General features: G+C 59.1%; 2 protein-coding genes and 1 non-coding gene across 4 annotated transcripts; 1 reads left to right on the top strand and 2 right to left on the bottom strand.

Moving 5' to 3' along the window:
• Positions 1–95: 95 nt before the first annotated feature.
• On the bottom strand, positions 96–202 carry LOC142094029 (U6 spliceosomal RNA). Its single transcript, XR_012677595.1, has one exon. It is a non-coding gene; the product is annotated as a U6 spliceosomal RNA (small nuclear RNA).
• Positions 203–600: 398 nt separating this feature from the next.
• MED16 (mediator complex subunit 16) lies at positions 601–10,749 on the top strand. 2 transcript variants are annotated; one of them, XM_075175413.1, is made up of 14 exons: positions 601–1,152; positions 1,572–1,679; positions 1,893–2,062; positions 2,981–3,412; positions 4,302–4,407; positions 5,094–5,249; positions 5,608–5,819; positions 6,084–6,290; positions 6,734–6,944; positions 7,154–7,287; positions 7,685–7,877; positions 8,131–8,347; positions 8,743–8,826; positions 8,970–9,933. In XM_075175413.1, the coding sequence occupies exons 1-14, from the start codon at positions 1,017–1,019 to the stop codon at positions 9,061–9,063; spliced, it is 2,460 nt and encodes an 819-aa protein (XP_075031514.1). In that variant the 5' UTR covers positions 601–1,016; the 3' UTR covers positions 9,064–9,933. The 2 variants fall into 2 exon arrangements, with proteins under 2 accessions (XP_075031514.1, XP_075031513.1); XM_075175412.1 differs by lacking the exon at positions 8,970–9,933 and adding an exon at positions 9,948–10,749 and having other exon boundaries at positions 604–1,152.
• Positions 10,750–13,151: 2,402 nt separating this feature from the next.
• On the bottom strand, positions 13,152–15,868 carry LOC142093855 (complement factor D-like). The gene is made up of 5 exons (XM_075175415.1): positions 15,609–15,868; positions 15,248–15,401; positions 14,817–14,961; positions 14,187–14,444; positions 13,152–13,673 (listed from the first exon to the last, which is right to left on the bottom strand). Exons 1-5 carry the CDS (start codon positions 15,667–15,669, stop codon positions 13,500–13,502), a joined length of 792 nt encoding a protein of 263 aa, XP_075031516.1. The 5' UTR covers positions 15,670–15,868; the 3' UTR covers positions 13,152–13,499.
• Positions 15,869–18,931: the final 3,063 nt, after the last annotated feature.

The raw sequence follows: 18,931 nt of genomic DNA, 5'->3' as shown, positions 1-18,931 counted from the left end.
GAGGGCGGGGGGCCGGTTGGGCGTGGGTCGCGGGGGGGGGAGGTGCGTGGGCGCCTTTTGGCAGCGCCCACAAAAGCCGGGTGCGAGCCGGTCCCAAAAATATGGAACGCTTCACGAATTTGCGTGTCATCCTTGCGCAGGGGCCATGCTAATCTTCTCTGTATCGTTCCAATTTTAGTATATGTGCTGCCGAAGCGAGCACGGGTACCCAAGCCCCCCCGGCGGTATTTAAGATTCAAGAACAGAGATATGGTCTGGACAGGGCGACCGCTCTCCCGCGCGTGGGTAAATCTGTTGTGATCCCCCCCATCCGAAAATCCCCAACTCTCGAACAGACTTCGCTCCGACTTCACCAAATTCTCCCCATTGTATTTGCTGTCGCTGCCCCCGTGGGGTTCTGGGTAGGCGCCCATGCAAATTAGAGCCACGGACTGGCGCGCTCTGGCTTCTTAGCGCTGAGGGCCTCCGGCCTGGGGTGTCCGCAGCGGTGCCTGAGCGCGCGGGGAGGGGCGCAGCGCAGGCGCACGGCGGGCAGCCCTCAGGGGAGGGGCGGGGTCCTTGTGCGCGGCGGGAGGCGGTGCGGGCCGGTGAGTGGGGCCGCTCCCGCCCCGGCGTCACAGCCGCGCGCCCCGTGAGGGGCCGGGCGTGCCCCCCCCCCCGCCACCCGCCGTGGGCTCGGTGCCGCGGCGGGCAGCCCCCCTCTGCTCCCCCCGCCTCACCGCTGCGGCAGGCCCGGCTTCCCCCCGCCGCTGAGGGGCAGGCCGCGGGGGTTGTCCCCAACCTGTGCGGCCCCCCCGGAGCCCGGCGTCCCCGCTGCCCCTCGGGAGCGGGGGGCTGATGCCCTTTCCCCGCCCGGGGGTTGAGGTGCGGCCTGGGCGGATCTCGCCGGTGTAACCGGGCCTCCGCCTGCGGCCTGTGACTTGCGGAATTGGCTGTTTCTTGCTTCCAGTGAGCGCCTCTTCCCGCTCCGCGGGGTCCCAGGGCCGGCGGGGCCCCGGGGCTTTGCCAGCGGCGCAATGGACTTGGCGTATGTCTGCGAGTGGGAGAAAAAGCCGAAAAGCAACCACTGTCCTTCCATTCCCTTAGTGTGCGCGTGGTCCTGCCGGAACCTCATCGCTTTCACCACAGACCTCAAAAATGAGGAGGAAAAAGGTACGGCGTCCTTGTGGAAGGCTGGGTAGCGTCTCCTGGAAACTCACAAGGGGTTTAGGCAAGCCCTGCCATCAGGAACCACTGGGCCGGGTGGCCCGTGCTCTGCTTTGACCCTAAAATCTCTCACCTGCACTAATCAACACAACAAATTTGTGCTCTTTTTTTTGCAGTCCATTCCTTAGATTTAATGGGTGTTTTGTTCGCTGGGGAGTGGTTCTCACTCTGCTAAACCAGGGCAAGCTCTGCGTTGGTATCTGGTACCTCACCGGAGTTGCCAAGCACAGTTGTTACCCTTCCCAAAATTGCTCGATGGAAAATATTTTATCTCTTCCCCCACATCAGCTGAGGCTCTGTGGGTTTAGAAATGCCAATGGGTAGCTGGTAACGAGGGACAGTGATTCACTTCTCTTTTCGTGTAGATCTCACCCACATGGTCCATATCATCGACACTGAGCATCCGTGGGACGTCTATTCCGTTAACTCTGGGCATGCTGAAGTCATCACTTGTTTGGAGTGGGATCAGTCGGGTGAGCTTGGACCACTTCTCGTTATCCCTGTGTCCCGCCGTTCACGTGCGTGCATTCCCTAAAACGATGGTACACGATTTGTTGTGGAGAGGGAGTTTGTCGCTTCGCAGCCACGAATTGGCTGCCTCCATTCGAACTGCACTGGGGTGGTTTGATTTCTCGGTTGATTTTTTGGCTGTACCCCCTGGTTCTTACGAGGCGCCGTTGTCGTAGGCTCCAGGCTGCTCTCGGCAGACGCGGACGGCCACATCAAGTGCTGGAGCATGACCGATCACTTGGCCAACAGCTGGGAGAACACCGTGGGCAGTATGGTGGAAGGGGACCCGGTGGTGGCCCTGTCCTGGCTGCACAACGGCGTGAAGCTGGCTCTGCACGTGGAAAAGGTTTGTCCCAGCTCTGCAGGGCATCCCGTCAGGAAGGCTGGCTCCGTCAGGAAGGCTGGCTCGGGTCGTTAGCAAAGGACTTGGGAAACCCCTGTCTGTGCTTCTCTCTGCTCTGGGCTTCCTCCGTGGCCTTGGGCAGGTGGAGTAGGGGAATTTTTCCAGTCAAAAAGAAAAGTCAGATTCCTAATTCCTGCTGAATTTCAACGGGGATTGGATGCCTTGTTTCTCTTGGCGCTTTAAACGTGTCTTCCTTAGCCTGGTGCTTCAATTTCCTTGGCTGTAAAATGGAGATAAAAGCATTTCTTTGCCTACCAGTAGTAATTCAGAAGAAATGTGTTCGAGATCCTGAGGTTTGATCCAGGGATTTGGGAATGGGAGCCATATGCGTATGGAGATAAGCGGCTTGTTTAGAAACGTGTCCAATTCTGTCAGCCTCAAAAAGAGCAAGCCTGCCAAGTAGAAGTTACCTACTTACATTTTTTTTAAACATTAACTCTTAGGGTGTCCCACAGGGAGAAGCCTTTCCCTCTCTTTAGTACCGGAGAACCCGAGGCATGGGGACGTAAAGGGTTGTGCAGCGGGTTGGTGTCGGAGCTGGATTTGGCCGCGGAAAGGGAGAGGGGGTGCCGGTCTTCCAGGTTCAGGCCCCATAAGTGAGGTCGGAGCTCCGAGAGCTTTGCTGATGGGCTGGTGTGTTCCTGCTGCCGCCTGCGCGGCTGGAACTGCTCTGGCGCGGGGGCAAAGGGGCCTCTCCGGGGTCACGTAGCAGAGTTGGGTGTGTGAGCTCGGTGCCCTCATCTGACTCTGTTCAGCTCTGCAGACCGCGCTGCGGTGACTTAACGAGGAGAGCGCCGCAGTCGTGAGCGCGCTGCGGGTGTCGGGTACAAATGTCTTTGTGCTGTTGACCTTTGTTCACAGTCTGGAGCATCGAACTTTGGTGAGAAGTTTTCCAGGGTCAAGTTCTCTCCGTCGCTGACGCTGTTTGGTGGGAAGCCCATGGAGGGCTGGATTGCTGTGACCATCAGTGGGCTGGTGACGGTCTCTCTCCTCAAGCCCAATGGGCAAGTGCTGACGTCCACAGAGAGCCTGTGCCGCCTCCGCTGTCGCGTTGCCTTGGCGGATGTCGCCTTCACTGGTGGGGGGAACATCGTGGTGGCCACATCGGATGGCAGCAGCTCCTCCCCTGTCCAGTTCTACAAAGTCTGCGTCAGCGTGGTGAATGAGAAATGCAAAATAGACACCGAAATCCTGCCTTCCCTCTTCATGCGCTGCACCACGGACCCTGCCCGCAAAGACAAATACCCAGCAATCACTCACCTGAAATTCCTTGCTCGGGACATGTCAGAGCAGGTGAGCATCTGCTGCTAAAGCAAGTAGGAGTTAAGTGAATAGCAAGGAAATAGCTGTTTGCTCCGCGTTTGGCTTCCCCACGTGGCTCTGGAGGTGAACGACCGTGTCCTGCAATGCCCTTTGCGTTTCTAGTTGCTGTTTCTGGAACTGCTGCTAGTTCAGCTTCGCTGTCAAGCAGGCTGCACTTAAAAGGTCTGGGGGTGTAATGGCTGAGCCCTCCAGTTCGTGGAAAAGCAGCCTGAAAAGCCCCGTCCTTCGTTAGCCTGATTACGCTTTGCTTTGTTTATTTTCCAGATCTGGCACTGGTTGTTAGGGGAGCTCTGCCGGGCTGTCTGGGAGGTTCTGGGATGTGAAGTCTTTCATCTTTAGGTCTCAGCTTCAAAGCAGCCCCTCTCCAGAACACTTAGAGCTCTTGATCTGTGTGACTTAATTTAGTACCTTAACTCTATTTGCCAGGGATTGATAACACGATTCTGCAAAGCTAAGTGATTCAGTGAAGCCGTCTCTTCTCTCTCCTCTGGTTAGGACGGAGAGCCTTGTTGGAGAACACGGTGTCTGCTCTGGCTTCAGAGTCAGTTCAGTTCCTGCCCTTTCCTTTACGTTTAGTTTACGATGCACGCGAGTGACATCGGTTGTGACGTGGAGAGGCGCAGGCTGTGATAACAGATGGCAGAGTTCTGCCTCTCTTTCCTTCTAGCTGGAACTAGGGACTTCACCGTTACCTATTGCTGATACAATCCTCTGCTTTTCGCTAGTGGAATATAAATTAATAAGGAGAAGGAGCCTCAAAATAGAGGGGAGAGGGAGGAGCGGAAAATGCGACGGGATAGTGTCTTTCCCTATTGTAAAGTTTGTGCATGTGGTTGCAGTATGGGTTTCTGTTCTGCAGGTGTTGCTTTGTGCTTCCAACCAAAACAGCAGCATCGTGGAGTGCTGGTCTCTGCGGAAAGAGGGCTTGCCGGTCAATAATATCTTTCAGCAAATCTCCCCTGTGGGTGAGTTTCTGCACCAGATACTCTTAAAATAGGAGCATGGTCTAAGTGAAAATGCAAGACAGGTTCTCAAATCCATTATCGCATATATGGGATTATCCAGAGTCCCGTATTTATTTTTCAGGTGTTCTCAGTCACATGCTCTACTCCATCTGTTCACGTCTTGGGCAACAAATTGCTAGTTTCCAGGAAGTGGTTTAATTATTACTTTCACTCAATAAAAGACATTTTCTGTGTTGTGCTTTGCAACGCTGCTCCCACTGGGGACCAAGGGAGCCAAGCCTTCTAAAGGAAAAAGATTGTGCAGCAAAGCTGGTTTAATCAAGCTATCCAGTCTGCCTGTTTTTTCCACCTGATTTCAGATATAACAAAATCAAATCTATGCAGTTTGTTCCAGTGAAATATAAAGGATTATTGTACATAAGGATTTTTTTAATCACCACCAGCAGAGCCTGCCATCAAAAGAGATTTAGCAAAACAAGTTCTTGTTTGTACAATTACTGAGATCAGTAGAAAAAAAGTAGGGAAATATGAGGGAGATATACTGGTCTGGTAGAATGAACAAATAATCAGTGCTTGATCTGTAATCCCATTTAGTTGGGGAGTGTGGGCAGAAATTGGCAGCGGGGGGTGGCATTTTCTGATCTCTTCGGGGAGAGATGTCTCACTTATTTACTTATTTTTCAAAGTTGGAGACAAGCAACCCATGATACTGAAATGGCGGATTCTTTCTGCCACCAATGACTTGGATCGGGTTTCAGCTGTGGCTCTGCCGAAGCTGCCAATCTCCCTGACCAATACTGATCTGAAGGTGGCGAATGACACCAAATTCTTCCCTGGATTGGGTAAGGAGTTTCTGTTGTCTTTCTCCTAAATGTGTAGCTTCTGCCTGAAACTTTACCTTCTTCATCGTCTGAACTGTAGCTGAAGTGAGAATGTGGAACAAACCGTATGAAATGGTGATAGGAAACCTTTGAAAGACATGGTATCTTCCTAGCTGTCCCATTTAATTTCCATGGAAAGAGGCGTATCTCTGTGAAACACTGATGTGGCCTCAAGATACGAATGTGCCTGTGAGCCCACAGCCTTTTGGGTGCTGTGGTGTTGCCACATGGGCTTTCAGTGGTGGCCGCTTCTCTGGGCGAGGTCTGGGTTATACCCAGAGGGGTTGCTTGCTCAGCCTCGGTTCTTTTCTCTCCCCAGGTCTGGCTTTGGCTTTTCACGATGGCAGCGTCCACATTGTTCATCGCCTGTCCTTGCAAATGATGGCTGTCTTCTATGGCTCTTCCTCCCAGCGCCCGGTGGACGAGCAGACTATCAAAAGACAGCGAACCGCTGGTCCCCTGGTTCACTTCAAAGCCATGCAGCTCTCCTGGACATCTCTGGCCTTGGCTGGCATTGATAGTCATGGGAAGGTACTGTGCCCTGTCGTGGGGGGTGCGTGTTAGTTCTTCTCTCTTTATCTCTCTAAGTGGCAACGGATCATTCAGAAAAGTTCTGGGAAAGTTACTTACAGCTGCATGTTCCATGTTAAACAAGAAGGGATGTATCCCGTTACTGCAGGAATTGTATCTTTGGGTCAGGGATGAGCTGCAGTTGTCCATGTATCGTGTGGTAGCTTTGTGGAAGGTTTTCAGTCCAGTTCTTGATACGGATTTTCCTTTGCCTCCTCCCTTCAGCTGAGCATGCTTCGTATCTCCCCCTCCATGGGCCATGTGCTGGACATGAACATGTCCCTCCGTCACTTGCTGTTCCTGTTAGAGTATTGCATGGTGACTGGCTACGACTGGTGGGACATCCTGCTCCACGTCCAACCCAACATGGTCCAGAACCTGGTGGAGAAGCTGCATGAAGAGTACATGCGCCAGAATGCGGCCCTGCAGCAGGTCAGCGGGAGCAGAAGCTCCCTGGCTTCCTGCAGAGGGTGGGCACGTGGAGGGGTCTCAGTGACTGGGTGGAGGGAGTAGTAATTGCCAGTGCTCAGAAGCTCTAACGACCTGGCTGCGCTGTCTCTGAATCCTCGAGCAGTATTTGAGGTGTGAAGAACCTCCATTTTAAGCAGTGTTCATTTTCACTAACGTTAATGGGTTTCTACCTGTTGGAAACTTACGGTGAGATGGTAAATTCTATTTTTGGCAGAGATTCTGGGAACAGTAGCACTGTTTGTACATGCACAGAACAGTATTCACATGCACAGAACAGTATTCACTATTCATGTCATTCTTTTAGCAGAAACGGAGAGTAAGAGAATAAAGCAGCTTGCTTTAATGAGTTTATTCTAATTCTGCCTTTACTTCTGTATTGTTCTTGGTGTCTCTCTGTCAATCAGGTCCTCTCCACGCGCATTGTTGCCATGAAGGCATCTCTCTGCAAGCTCTCCTCCAGCACGATAGCCCGCGTGTGTGACTACCACGCGAAGCTGTTCCTGATCGCCATTAGCTGCACCTTGAAATCTCTGCTACGCCCACACTTCCTGAACACCCCGGACAAGAGTCCCGGGGACCGACTCACCGAGATCTGCTCCAAGATCACAGATATAGGTAGTGATTGCTCATAACATCAGGCACCACGTTCTGAGTGTTTTGTATCAGATCATTCCCCTTTTAGGTTCAATATAGCGTCACGGTCTCATAGTAACTCCCTGGGTTTGAGGAAGAGGAGGGTGACCTCTCTTGGCACTGCAGGGATAGAGGGTGAAGTTCGGATCCATCTTCTTCCTGAGCCAGGAGATGTCTCGCTTCTGTTTCAGACATTGACAAGGTGATGATTAACTTGAAGACGGAAGAGTTTGTCCTGGAGATGACCACGCTGCAGTCCCTGCAGCAGCTCATCCAGTGGGTGGGAGATTTTGTGCTCTATCTGCTGGCCAGCCTTCCTAACCAGGTGAGAGCCTGGGCTCCTGAGAACAGGCCCGAGAGGAGCAAAAAAATCTGTGAGCCGTGTTCGGGTAGCTTTAGCCAAGTCGCACACGACCCCGCTGTTCCTATCAAAACAGGCACTTGGGAGAAGAGTGTAAGAAACAGCAGAAATACAAAATGGTTCTTTCTGTGCCCACCTGGGTGTCAGCGGTGTAGCGACTGGCAGCCGCATTCAGAGAAGCGGGCTCCGTAGCTGTCTGACTCGTTTAAACCTTTTATGAACCTCTGTATGCCTCTGACCTCCACGGCATCCTCTGCCAGCGAGTTCCGCAGGCTGTGTACTGCTTGAAACTGGATTTGTCTGAAAATGGAGCAGTGGAACTGCGTGTAAGTCCCAGTCTCGGCTGTTTTTCCCTCTGCAGGGCTCCCCTGTGCGGCCCGGACACAGCTTTCTGCGAGACGGAGCGTCCCTGGGCATGTTCAGGGAGCTGATGGTGGTGATCCGTATTTGGGGACTGTTGAAGCCAAGCTGCCTCCCCGTCTACACAGCGACCTCCGACACCCAGGACAGCATGTCCCTCCTCTTCAGGCTCCTGACTAAACTCTGGCTGTGCTGTAAGTGTTTGCCAGTTTCCCTGAACAAAAGAATCCTTCCTTAATGTGGATTGTGCGTGAAAGGAATAATTGCGGGGAGTAATTTCTGAGTGAGTCTGTAGTGTTTAGAAAGGGCAAGTACAGCTGCCAAGTTTATTGTTTTCTCTGCTGTGTTGGCGGATGGAGGAGGAAACTGCACGCAATTCTCTTGATCTCTAAATGAGAAATTTCAAGGTCACGCTGGTTCTCTCTCTCTGCTTCATTTTCCATGCAGGTCGTGAGGAAAACCACATAACGGAGCCAGATGATACCCTGATAGACGAATGTTGCCTCCTGCCCAGCCAGTTGCTCATTCCCAATATTGATTGGTTGCCCATCAACGATGGCATTATCAGCAAGCTGCAGAACAAACAGCTTGTCCGGCTGCAGTTTGGGAAAGCTCCTGGGCTCGTTGGTCACACTGTCTCTTCCCAGTTTGATGCCTTTGTCAGGTACGGAGACCTGAAACGAGTAGGTGGCGTGGTGAGAAGAGGGTGTCGGGAGGCCTGGGATCTCTTTGCAGCTCTGAGAGGTCAGTGGGTTTGGGACGCCTGTGTTTTTTGGCTCGTCCACTTGCTGGTGTGACCTGAGAGCAGTTAATCCTCTCTGCATGAACTGCAATGTGCTGGGAATTTAAAGTATTGAAAAGAGAAGGCAAATGGAGGGGGAAGAAAAATGCTAGTTTGTGATTCGGTTCATGTTGGCATGGTCTTGAATCCCATCGCACTCGGTGGACTAGGTAGTCAAAGCCTGTGTCATGTTGGCCACTGAAATGCAGCTCACTGTCCTGCAAACAGCTTTCAGAAAGTGATATTCTAGAAAAATTCCCATTCTTCTTCCTACCCAGGGCGCCTGGACAGCCCAAAATTGATCATCTGAGGCGGCTTCACTTAGGAGCATACCCAACAGAGGAATGCAAGTCGTGTACCAGGTAAGCGATGCACGTGTAATCCCGTCAGCGCAGGTCTTGGCAGAAACTCGAACTGTTCTTTCTGTCATTCAAAAGCTCTTTTAGTCTCTGTTTACCATCCTAGCTGGTATCCCAGTAACATTTTATGTGAATTGTGTCTGCAGGAGGAAATGCTGCTTCTATAATAAGGCTTTTGGTGTATGGCACTACCCCTTGCATGGAAGAAAGCCGTTGTGGTTGTGTTTAAGGCATCTCTAACCTGGGAGACCGAGATCCTTAAAATGCGTGTTGAAGAGCAGCGTCACTGACTCGAGAGAGCTGCTGCTGTGTCATTGCAGCATGGCTGTTAGATTAAAAATCTTATTACTTTGCCTGGTGTAAAGTAACCCCAGCTCTGTGAGAATTAACTACGTTCGTCATTGCCAGTAGCTGAACTACCTTTCATCTCAGGGCTGAATTGTGTGTCATGGAATAAACATGATATTGCTTTAACAGAAAAATCGGAGAGCAGTCAGGCTGCACAGGTAAATGGAGAGCAGAATTTGGCCTGTAGGAGTCTTTGTTAGAGAAGAGAGATCCCCAACTTGTTTTGCAGGTCTGGTCCTTAAATAAAACTACCTGTGTTCTTGGAGAGGAGCTGGTGAGAGGAAATAATCACAGTATCCATGGTGCCATTTTTGGCACTTTCAAACTAGGTTTGCATTTTAAGTCCTTTTGTGCTGCCCTCTTCATCCACCCTCGCAAAAGAGCCTGGATTTCAAAATAATTGTGCAGGGAGTAAACATCCATCTAATCATGTGATTGAATTAGCTTTAATTATTGGGTTTAGCAGAAAGTTTCTGTAGCAGATCATTTTTACAAGATGACTGTCTGCTGTTTTATGTATAAATAGCAGCTGGGTGCTGTTGTCTTGAAGACAGCCTTCTGTTCCAAGATAACCTCTCCTCATTCAAGATAATTGCTTGCATGGTTTCAGCTGGTTTTTAGTGCTCACCAACATCACCTGCAAATGACAAAAGCTGGTTTCCACCTCGGATTCCTTGCTCCCTGCGTGATCCAATACAGACACCCCAGCAATGCTGGCTTTTTTCCTGGGCTTCTGTCTCTCCTGGGCCTGGCTGCCCCTCTTTGTTTCTTTTCAGGTGTGGCTGCGTTACGATGCTGAAATCGCCAAACAAAGTCACTGCGGTGAAACAGTGGGAGCAGCGCTGGATCAAAAACTGTTTGTGTGGGGGGCTGTGGAGGAGGATGCCCCTCAGCTATTCCTGAGCGCACCTTCTGCGGGGCACAGCGGGCGCCAAGCAGAAGAGCTGCTCGGAGTTTCCTTCCTCGGAGGTGTTTGGGACGAAGGAAGGGCAACTCTTCTCCTGAGCTCTCGGAAAGCATCGTCCTGAGGGGACGGTGCCAAGCAGCTGACCGGCAGCGCTGCTGCTTTTCTTGCATTGATCTTTCTGTCGTAAAAAAAAAAAAAAAAAAGGGGGAGGGAGCTTTTCTTCTTTTACAGGGAAGAACTAGAAGGGAATGCCAGAGGTTTCCCTGTCGGTGGGAGGAGAGAGCCCTGCTGCGGTTGAGCCTGGGCCCCGGCGTCAGCCCTTGCCTGGGCAGGGAGTGGGGACGGGTGGTGGCTGGGGGTGACCAGACAAAGTCCCCAGTGAAAGGGGAGCAAATACCTGGTACCTTATGCTCATCCTTTGCTACAGGCTGCTTGGAGCGCAGCGTGGGCTGGTTACTCCCCGTTTCCCTGCGCTTCTCCATCCTTTGAGTAAACTTGCCCCTCTGATGGGAGACTTCACCATCGTACCTATCTCTGTTCTAACGGAGCAATTTCTTCCCCCTCCAGAGGAGCAGGAACACAAGAGTGTTGCTGCCTGGAGCAAACCCCTCTGGCTGTCACCGAACCAGCAGCTCTTTTGTAAATAAAAGTTCCCTTAATTTTGTACAGAATGGTTTGTTTTCAAAACTTCAGCTGGCTTTTGTGTGCCTTTGGTTGTACAGCGCGTGGCCAGGACAGTTCATGCACGAACAGAAGAGAAGCAGGAAAGCCCTGTTAATTGTATGTCTGTTAGGAAAGGAGCTACCATCATTTGCAAAATCGGAAGGGGAAATTAATGTTTTCAAGCTTCTGTGAGGTTATTACAGACATAAGAGCAGAAGACGTTAAGTCATTAGGATTGTTGCAAGTCTCCAGGTTCAGACAAAGCCGGACACTTCAGCGTGTTTGAGGAAGAGCGTTCCTGGTCTGGACCGCTCCCAAGGTCAGACGTAAATCGCATCAACCTTTTGCCCTCGTTTGACGGTGCTCAGCCTTCTTATTTGCTAGAAATTGCAAACGAATGGTGCCAGCGTTGCATCTGCTGAATGCAGATGGCTCTTTCATCTTTAGGCGGATGACCCGGGCTATTGCTGTGTGCTTGCTCCGCTCTCTAAGGTCCTTCAGTTCTTAGGGTGGCCTTTTAATTGCATGAGGAGAGCCCTCGAGCCTCCCGCCCTCCCAGCGAGTCGGGGTGTAGCTGCCTTACTGCGCAGCACGGCTTCGGGACTTCCAGACGGCAGAAGCTCCCCGGAGCTCTTGCTCCGGGTTTGTTCGGGCGCGTGGCTGTCGGAAGCCCCAGTGGGGAAGGACCTGCCCGCAGGAGCCGGGGTGCCGAGCACGTGGCCCTCGGAACTGGGCAGGAGCAGGCAGCTGCCGAGGAAGACCTGCCCTCTGCTTCTGCTGAGATCAAACCAGGCTGAGGGTGCTCAGCACCTTTCCAGAATCGGACCTAACTGACAAAGCATAGTGGAGATGCCTGGAGGTGATCTGTGGCTTGGCCAAATTCCTGCCCAACTTCTGGGTGTCCCCAGAGACGATTTAAGGGAGAGAACCAACCAATTCTTACGTACTCCTTTCCCTCTGGAACTGCGTTTTCATTTATTAGTGAAAAATTGAGCTGACGGCAAAGAGCTCGTCTCTCAGCTCCATTTAATGTTTTGCTGTATGGAGCTGGTCTCTGCCTTGCTATTCTGCTGGTAATTAAGGAAAATCAAATGGCTAATTAGGAAACTACAACTTCTTGTTAAGGCTCTTTTCCCCTGTAAGTAAAACTGTAATCAACCCGGATCCTCGTTAATCTCCTTTTTCTCAGAGAACAGGTTTGGGGTTATTTAATATTTGATGGCTGCTGCTCGCTGTTTGCCCAGAGGTGGGACGGAGCGGCCGCTCTGCGGGAGGATGGATGCTCGCTTCGCTTTGCCTCCCGCCCGGGCTGGAGCCCCGCGGCTGGGAGCAGCTCCCCGCGGCGCTGGCCGAGCTCCGCCGGCGGCTGAGCTCCGGTGTGGCTGCGTGCACAGCGAGGGACGGAAGGTGGGTTTTAAAGTCCAGAACCTCCTTCTCCATCCCCGATACGAGGGCCTGCTGCCTGACCTCCCCCTGCACTGGAGCATCCTCCCGCCGTGTGTCCATCGCTCCTTGTCCGCCTCTGCCCGGCTCCCAGGTCGGGGATGCTGGGAGGGTCTCGCAATTCCCTGCTGCGATGCTGCTGCCCCGCTCGGATCCTTTGTGCCTTCGCCCTGGCCCTGCTCCCTCCAAGGGCTGGGGGAGCCCCGTCTGCGGGAGGGCAAGGGGCTTCTCTGCGCCGAGGTCCCACGATGGGGGACACGGGACAAGGACCAGGGTCCTGCCAGGGCCTGGCCGGGCAGCGGCGGTGCCAGCTGGATGGAGTCTCTTGCAGGCCGGGCTGCGGCAGGACGGGGGCTCTGCCTCACCCCTGCCCCTCTTGAAAACAAGCGCAGGCCAAGAGCCGAGCGCGAGCGTCTCCCAGCCCAGCCCCCTTTGCCTCTCCACGGCTCCCAGGGCTCGAGGGTCCCAGCACGGACCCTGCCCGGCCTCGTTGCCCCCCCAGTGGGAGCCGGTGCTGCCCTCCGCCTTATCGGCAATTTGCAGATTCTGCTTTAATAAATAGTCGCACAATGACGCTGCGGGAGGTCCCAGCCTCGGACCTTATCGCCCTGTGGATGCGTCCCCGGCTCCCCCCGAGGCCAGGCGCCCGGCCGGGGGCGATGGGCTGGGGGTGCTCGGCTGCGGGGATGGGAGTGGGGCCGGGAGGGGGCCTGGGGGTGTCGGTGGAGTCCACGTGCCCGCTCCGGGGCAGAGCTGTGAGTTTGGGGGGTCTCAGCACAGGGCCAAGGCAAAGGAGGGGATGGGTGGCAGGGAGCGGTGGTGGGGAGTGCAGGGGGGCCCTGGCCATGCCGTCCCCACGGGCTCAGCCTCAGCATCTCCCCAGCTCGTGTCCAGCTCCTCCCAGTGCTGCCCGCACTCCCTGGGCAGGGGGCTCCCATGCAGACCCCCCTCAAGGCCCTGGCAGCTCTGCAGGAATCATCATCGCTTTATTGCAGCGGCTCGCGAGCAGCGTTACGGGCTCATTCAGCAAAGCCTGTGGCTTGCGCCAGCATGGGGGGCTGTGACCCCCCACCCTCCCCCGAGCTGGGCCCCGTGCTTTGCGAGTGGGGGGCCGGGGACCCCCTTCCCCTGGTTTCTTGCCGGTCCCCCAGCCCAACCCTCCTCCTGGTGCGGGGGGATGCTCCGGGAGCAGGTCGGGGCAGCGGTGGGAGCCCTCGGCGCTCAGCGGTGCAGCTTTCCCCGAGCGGCAGCGTGGGTGCTCTGGCCGTGCCGGCAGCAGCAAGCTGTGGCGTGGAGCCGGGTCCTCGGGGACGGCTCAGCAAGCTTCTCTCTCGCCAGCCACGGAGGCCATGACGCTGTCGATCCAGGCCGCGTACGGGGCGATGCGGGTGTAGATGGCGGGTTTCTTGTAGTTGCCGCAGACGCGGGAGCCGGCCGTGACCACCCCCTCGGCCACCCCGCTGCAGACCAGGGGGCCGCCGGAGTCTCCCTGCGGGACCAAGGCTCATCAGCACCGCCGAGGGTTTGCTGGCCCATCTCCCACCCCAGCCCTGGAGCTGGGGGTCCCCACCTGACCCAAGGCTCTGCGGGGGGCAGAGCTTCAGCCCCCGGGTGCTCTCAGCCACGGGTTTCACCCGCAGGAGCTGTGGGTTGGGGTCAGTCCTGTCCTCCCTCGCAGCCCAGACCCCCAGCTCTGCCAGGATGTGGGGGAGCAGGCGGGGGGGGGCTTTCACGTGGCCCCTGGCATCCTGGCAGACCCATCAGTGGGTACCCTTGGGGCGCGCTGGGTCGTGCCCATGGCCTCGTCCCTGTCTCCAAGCACAAGGCAAGGAGTCCCCATCACCCTGGGGATGCAGCCCCATCCTGCTCCGCAGCCCCGCACCCTCGCCTCTTCCAGGCTGCAGGTATCCGCCCCCCCACACCCCACGAGGGGGTCGGCAGCCCCAACCGTGGGCCCGGCCGTGGTTCCGTGTCTGGGAAAGGAGGCGGGGGCGAGCGGTACCTTGCAGGTGTCCTTCCTGCGGGAGTCGGTGCACATCATCTTCTCGGTGATGGTGTGGTCGTGGCGGGTGCGGTTGTTGCAGACGTCGCGGCTGATCACCGGCCGCTCTACCTCGTAGAGCGCGTCCGGCCGCCGGCCGCTGTGGTTGATGGTGCCCCAGCCCGCCACCTCGCACACCGTGTCGGCCGCCACGTCCCTGTCCTCCCGCTGGAACGGCAGCACCTGCACGTGCGCGTTGAGCTCCGCTTTCTCCTCCAGCTGCCACGAAGCAAGAGGGGACCTGGGTCAGCGGGGGCTGGCTACGGCCCGGGACCGAGCGGGGCACCGGGACCACCCCAGCCTCGGCTGTGTTCAGGGCTTCATCTTCCACCCGCAGCCCCCGGGATGCAGCCGGAGCCGTGAGGACCACGGGGAAAGACGGAGACATTTGGATGCAGCCGAAAGGTCTTTGGTGGGGAAAGCGGGGACGGTCCCACGGGACAGGGAAGGGGGGGACAGAGGGGACCGAGCCAGTCCCAGCCTGGCTTGCGGTCCGTGACCCCGCGGGGTCCCAAGGGGCAGAGGGATTTGCAGGAGCGGGGCCGTGCTCGGTGGGTGGGGGGAAGAGGGTCCCGGCGGCCCTGAGCCCACCTGGAGGAGGAGGAGGTCGTCCTTGTTGTTGTGGATGTTGCTGCCGGGGTGGGGGATCTGGGCGCGCACCCGGTACAGGCGTTTGTGGGGCTCCGGCTCCGTGAGCGAGTGGGCGCCCAGGAGGACCTGGAAGACTTTGCCGTCCCTGGAAGAGAGGCAGCGCGTGGGGCGTGGGGGCTCTGCCCTCCCCGTGGGGCACGCGGAGCTGGGGGTGTCGCTGCACCCGGCCGTGAAAACAGGGTGCTGCGGGGTGCCAGAGAGCCCCCCACGGGGTGCCGGGAGCTCCCGGGGGGTCACCGCAGGCAGGAGCAGAGCCCTGGTGCTCCAACACCGGGGTCAGGGCTATGGAGCAGGATTTGGCCTGAGGCCAGCAGCCCCCCTCCGCCCCAGCACAGAGCAGCCCCCGCACTGACCCACCCCCCGGCACTCACGTCTCCTCGGTGCAGTGGGCAGCGCTCAGCACCCACTGCTCAGCGATGAGGAAGCCCCCGCAGATGTGCTGCCCGTCCAGCTGCAGCGAGGCCATGTACGGCCTCAGGTGGGGCTTGGCCTCGTAGCCACCCAGGATCCGTCCCCGGGGCTGCCCTGTCGCGGGTGGGAGAGAGGCCGGGTTAGCCTGGATGGAGCATGGGCAGGGTCACCCCAGCAGTCCCCTCCCGGCGTCCCTGAACCCCTCCCCGTGGGCCACGGCAGCGCCCGGCTGCAGACGGAGGCAGGACCCCCCCACCCCGTACTGGGGACATCGCTGCCCCAGCCTGTCCCTGTCCCGGGGTGCAGGGGGGGTGCACTCACCATTCACCATGGCCCCCAGCAGCAGAGCAAGGACGAGGACGGGAGCGGGACTCGGCCCCATGGCTGCGGTGGAGCCCGGTGGTGCCTCTGCCCCGGCCGTGGGGTCCGTGGGCTCTGTGGGCCGGATGCTGCTCAGCCAGGACCGGGGCTGGGGCTCGCTTTTATGTCCAGCTTTGGGGCGGCGGGGGGGCAGGAAGGGGCAGCGCAGGGGGAGCTGGGGGGGATTTCCGCAGCGTGGGCCGAGTGTTTTTAAATATTCAGCTTATAAAAGGGGTCAAGAGTTCCCGGCACAAACAGTGTGGGAGGGAGGAAACAGCCTGTCCCAGCTGCTGGACCTGGCACCCGCCGCGGGGAATTTCTGCACTGCTGTTTTCAAAGCCGAAACCGAATCCGGCTCTTGGCACGTGAAGGCTCCGGCACATGCGGCAGCGCCTGGGCCTGGGCCCAGCCCCCCTGGACCAGGGACCCCTGCCTGGGGAGAGTCGGTGGGAGTGTGGTGGTGGGTGCTGGGTGCTGGCTCGTGGGTGCCCGGGGCCGTGGAGAAGAGCTGAGCATCCCCCGTGGGTTTGCCCTTGGCGAGGACGAGGACAGTGGGGTCGGGACCATCAGCACTTGGCGGGGGTCCCCAGGGGGACACCCCTGCCCCGAGGGGAGCTCCTGCGAGGGCTGGGGTGCGGGGACAGTGGCAGGGTGGTGGCAGGGGCGGTGGCAGTGGCAGGGACGGCGGTGATGGCGGTGGCGGGGATGGTGGTGGCAGTGGCAGCCCCAGTCCCCTCTGCCTTTCTTCCCGGTGCCACTAAGCGGAGCCACCGCCTCGGCTCCCGGCCGGAGCCGCCCGTCGCCCCCGCCCAGGCTCGTCCCCTGAGCCCCTCACCCCGCCTCGGGTCTCCCCCGCGCCCCCGAGCAGCGGCCGGGGCTGGGACCGGGGCGTCGCTCTGTGCCCTCGCCACGGCAACCGGCGTTGCCCACAGCCGGACCCGGCCACCTCCCGGCCCGCAGGCTCTGCCCGGGGACACCGGGGCAAGGGGCTGGAGCCCACCCTCCTCTTCCTCCTCCTCCTCCTCCTCCTCATGCACCACAAGCCTTTACAGCTCAAAATTGCCGGGTTCCCTTTGTCCGGCTGTGCAGACACCCCACCACCCCCAGCCATCAGCACCCTGACCCCCCCAGCGCCCACCAGCCCCCCGACCCCCAGCACCCACGAACCCACCCCATCCCTGGCTGGACGGGGACGCCGGCGAGGAGGGTGCTGGGGTCCCTGGGGTGAGGGGGGGGTCCCTCTGCGGGGGCGGCTTCGCCTTCCCGCTCTCTCCCCATGTGCTGGGCAGCACATGGCGGGACGGGGTCGGACCATGCGGCGGGAGGAGAGCGTCGCGGCGTGGCCAGTGCCGGAGGGGCGAGTCTGGCTGAAACCGGGGATTTTCCGCAGGGAGAGCGGCTTAACCGCGGCTTCCAGGGATTCGGGATTTAGACGTTAAATACGCTGGGAGATTTCTGCCCACTTAGGGCCGAAAATGGAACAAGGGCAACGCGTGGTGGCCGGTGCCATGGCGTGGGGCCGCCCAGAGCCCGGATGGGACCGTGAGTGGGTGGGCGGTGGGGGGGAGGCGGCGGGCCGAGCGTGGGGTGCAGGACATGGGGCACGGGATGTGGAGTATGGGCTCAGTCAGGACTGGGATCCAGTGCAAGCGTGGAGCAGCAAAGGCAGGGGAGAACAGGGCAGCGGTGCCTCCTCCTTCTCCTCGAGGTGCTGGAAGTCCCTGGGGGAGCAAAGGGAGTTGCAGCCACTTCCCCAGCCCGGAATTTGGGGAGACTCGAGGCTCCAGTTGAGGTTGGCCTTGGGCTCCGTCCCTGGTCCTCCTGTGCCAGCACCGGCCTCGCTGAGCATGGGAAAAGGGTTCGCCCCCAAGTCACCTCTGAGGCCCCCGGCACACAGTGGTGGCAGTGGGGAGGGTGGGTGCCCCATGGCCCCATCCGACGGAGCCCAGGTGGGTGCCAGGGGCTGGCAGAGCTCTGCGGGGGTGGGTTCGGGGGTCACGCACCCCCATGCTCTGGGATCCCCGGCTTGGCAGCCCTTGGGTCACCCTAGCCCCGGGGTGGGGGAGCTCGGCAAGAGAGGGGGCTCTGCAGGGCAGGAGGGTCCCCGAGCCGGGGGTGCGACCCCCACTGCCCCGCAGCACATGGGGGGAAAGGGCTGATCCGGGCAAGGAGGGAGGCGGGGGCATGGGACGGGGCCCTGGGACCCCCCCGGTGCCTGCTGCAGAGCCCGGGGTGCAGAGCAGCTTTCGGGGGTGCAGAGCCGCGCGGGGGGGGGTCGGTCCTGCTCGCTGCCCCCGGCCCCACCCGGCCCTTTGTCTCTCCCCCGACCCCCCCAGACCCCCATCCCTGGCCTCGCGGGGGCTCAGCGCCCCGGGAGGGGCCGGGAGCGGTGGGGCGGGGCGGGGCGGGGGGCGGCGGGGAGGAGGCGGTGGCGAGGAGGAGGAGGAGGAGGAGGTGGCGGGGGCGGAGGAAGCCGCCGCTCCCCGCGCTCCGCCGAGGCAGGAGCATCCCGGCTCCAGGGGAGCCCCGCGGCCGCCGCCCCCGCCGCCCCCCGGCCCCGCTTCGCCCCGGGGCGGCCGCAGCAGAGGTGAGTGGGGGGGCGGGCGGCCGCGGGCTGCACAAAGGGCCGCTCCCCGCCCCCCCGGCCCGACCCCCGCCCGCGGCTGCGGCACCGCCGGGAGCGCCCCCCCCCCCTCCGGCCCCTGCCGCGGGGTGAGCCCCTGGCTGCCCCCCCGGCAACACCCCCCCGTTAACACCCCTCCCCGTGCTGCACCCCCCCGCTATTGCCCCCCGCTATTGCCCCTCGTTGCTCCATCCCCGTTATCCCTCCCCCCTCCCCTTTTTGCAGCCGGGGCTCGGTGGCAGTTTCGGGGGGCTGGGGCCGGGAGGTGCCCGGGGACCCCCATCCTCGGCTCGGCTCTGCGGGCGGCACACCCCCTCTCCACGCCCTCCGCAGCAGCCTCGCCGCCTGTCGCGGTAGTGGCCGCCTGTCGCGACAGCCGAGCCTCCGCCCCACCTGTTGTCGCAGCCCCCAGCTCGGCCGGACCCCCCGGGGTGCTGGGGGTCCCCTGGGGGGAGCAGGGACAGCCCAGCCCCGGCCCGGCTCGCCCCGTGGTGATGCCCGAGGGGTCCCGGCGGGGGCAGCCCCCGGGTACCGGCAGCTTCTCCCCGGTGAGCGGCTGCAGGGGGCTGCCCGGCCCCCCCGTAGGGCCGAGAGCCGGGGGTGACGCTGCTGCCCCACGGCAGGGCGGAGGCGCAGCCCGGCGGGACCCCGGCGCCTGCCC

Source organism: Calonectris borealis, chromosome 28 (assembly GCF_964195595.1).
Source record: "Calonectris borealis chromosome 28, bCalBor7.hap1.2, whole genome shotgun sequence".
NCBI classification, from domain to species: Eukaryota; Metazoa; Chordata; class Aves; order Procellariiformes; family Procellariidae; genus Calonectris; species Calonectris borealis.
The sequence above is the reverse complement of the archived record's forward strand: the minus strand, read 5'-3'. Positions and strand labels throughout refer to the sequence as shown.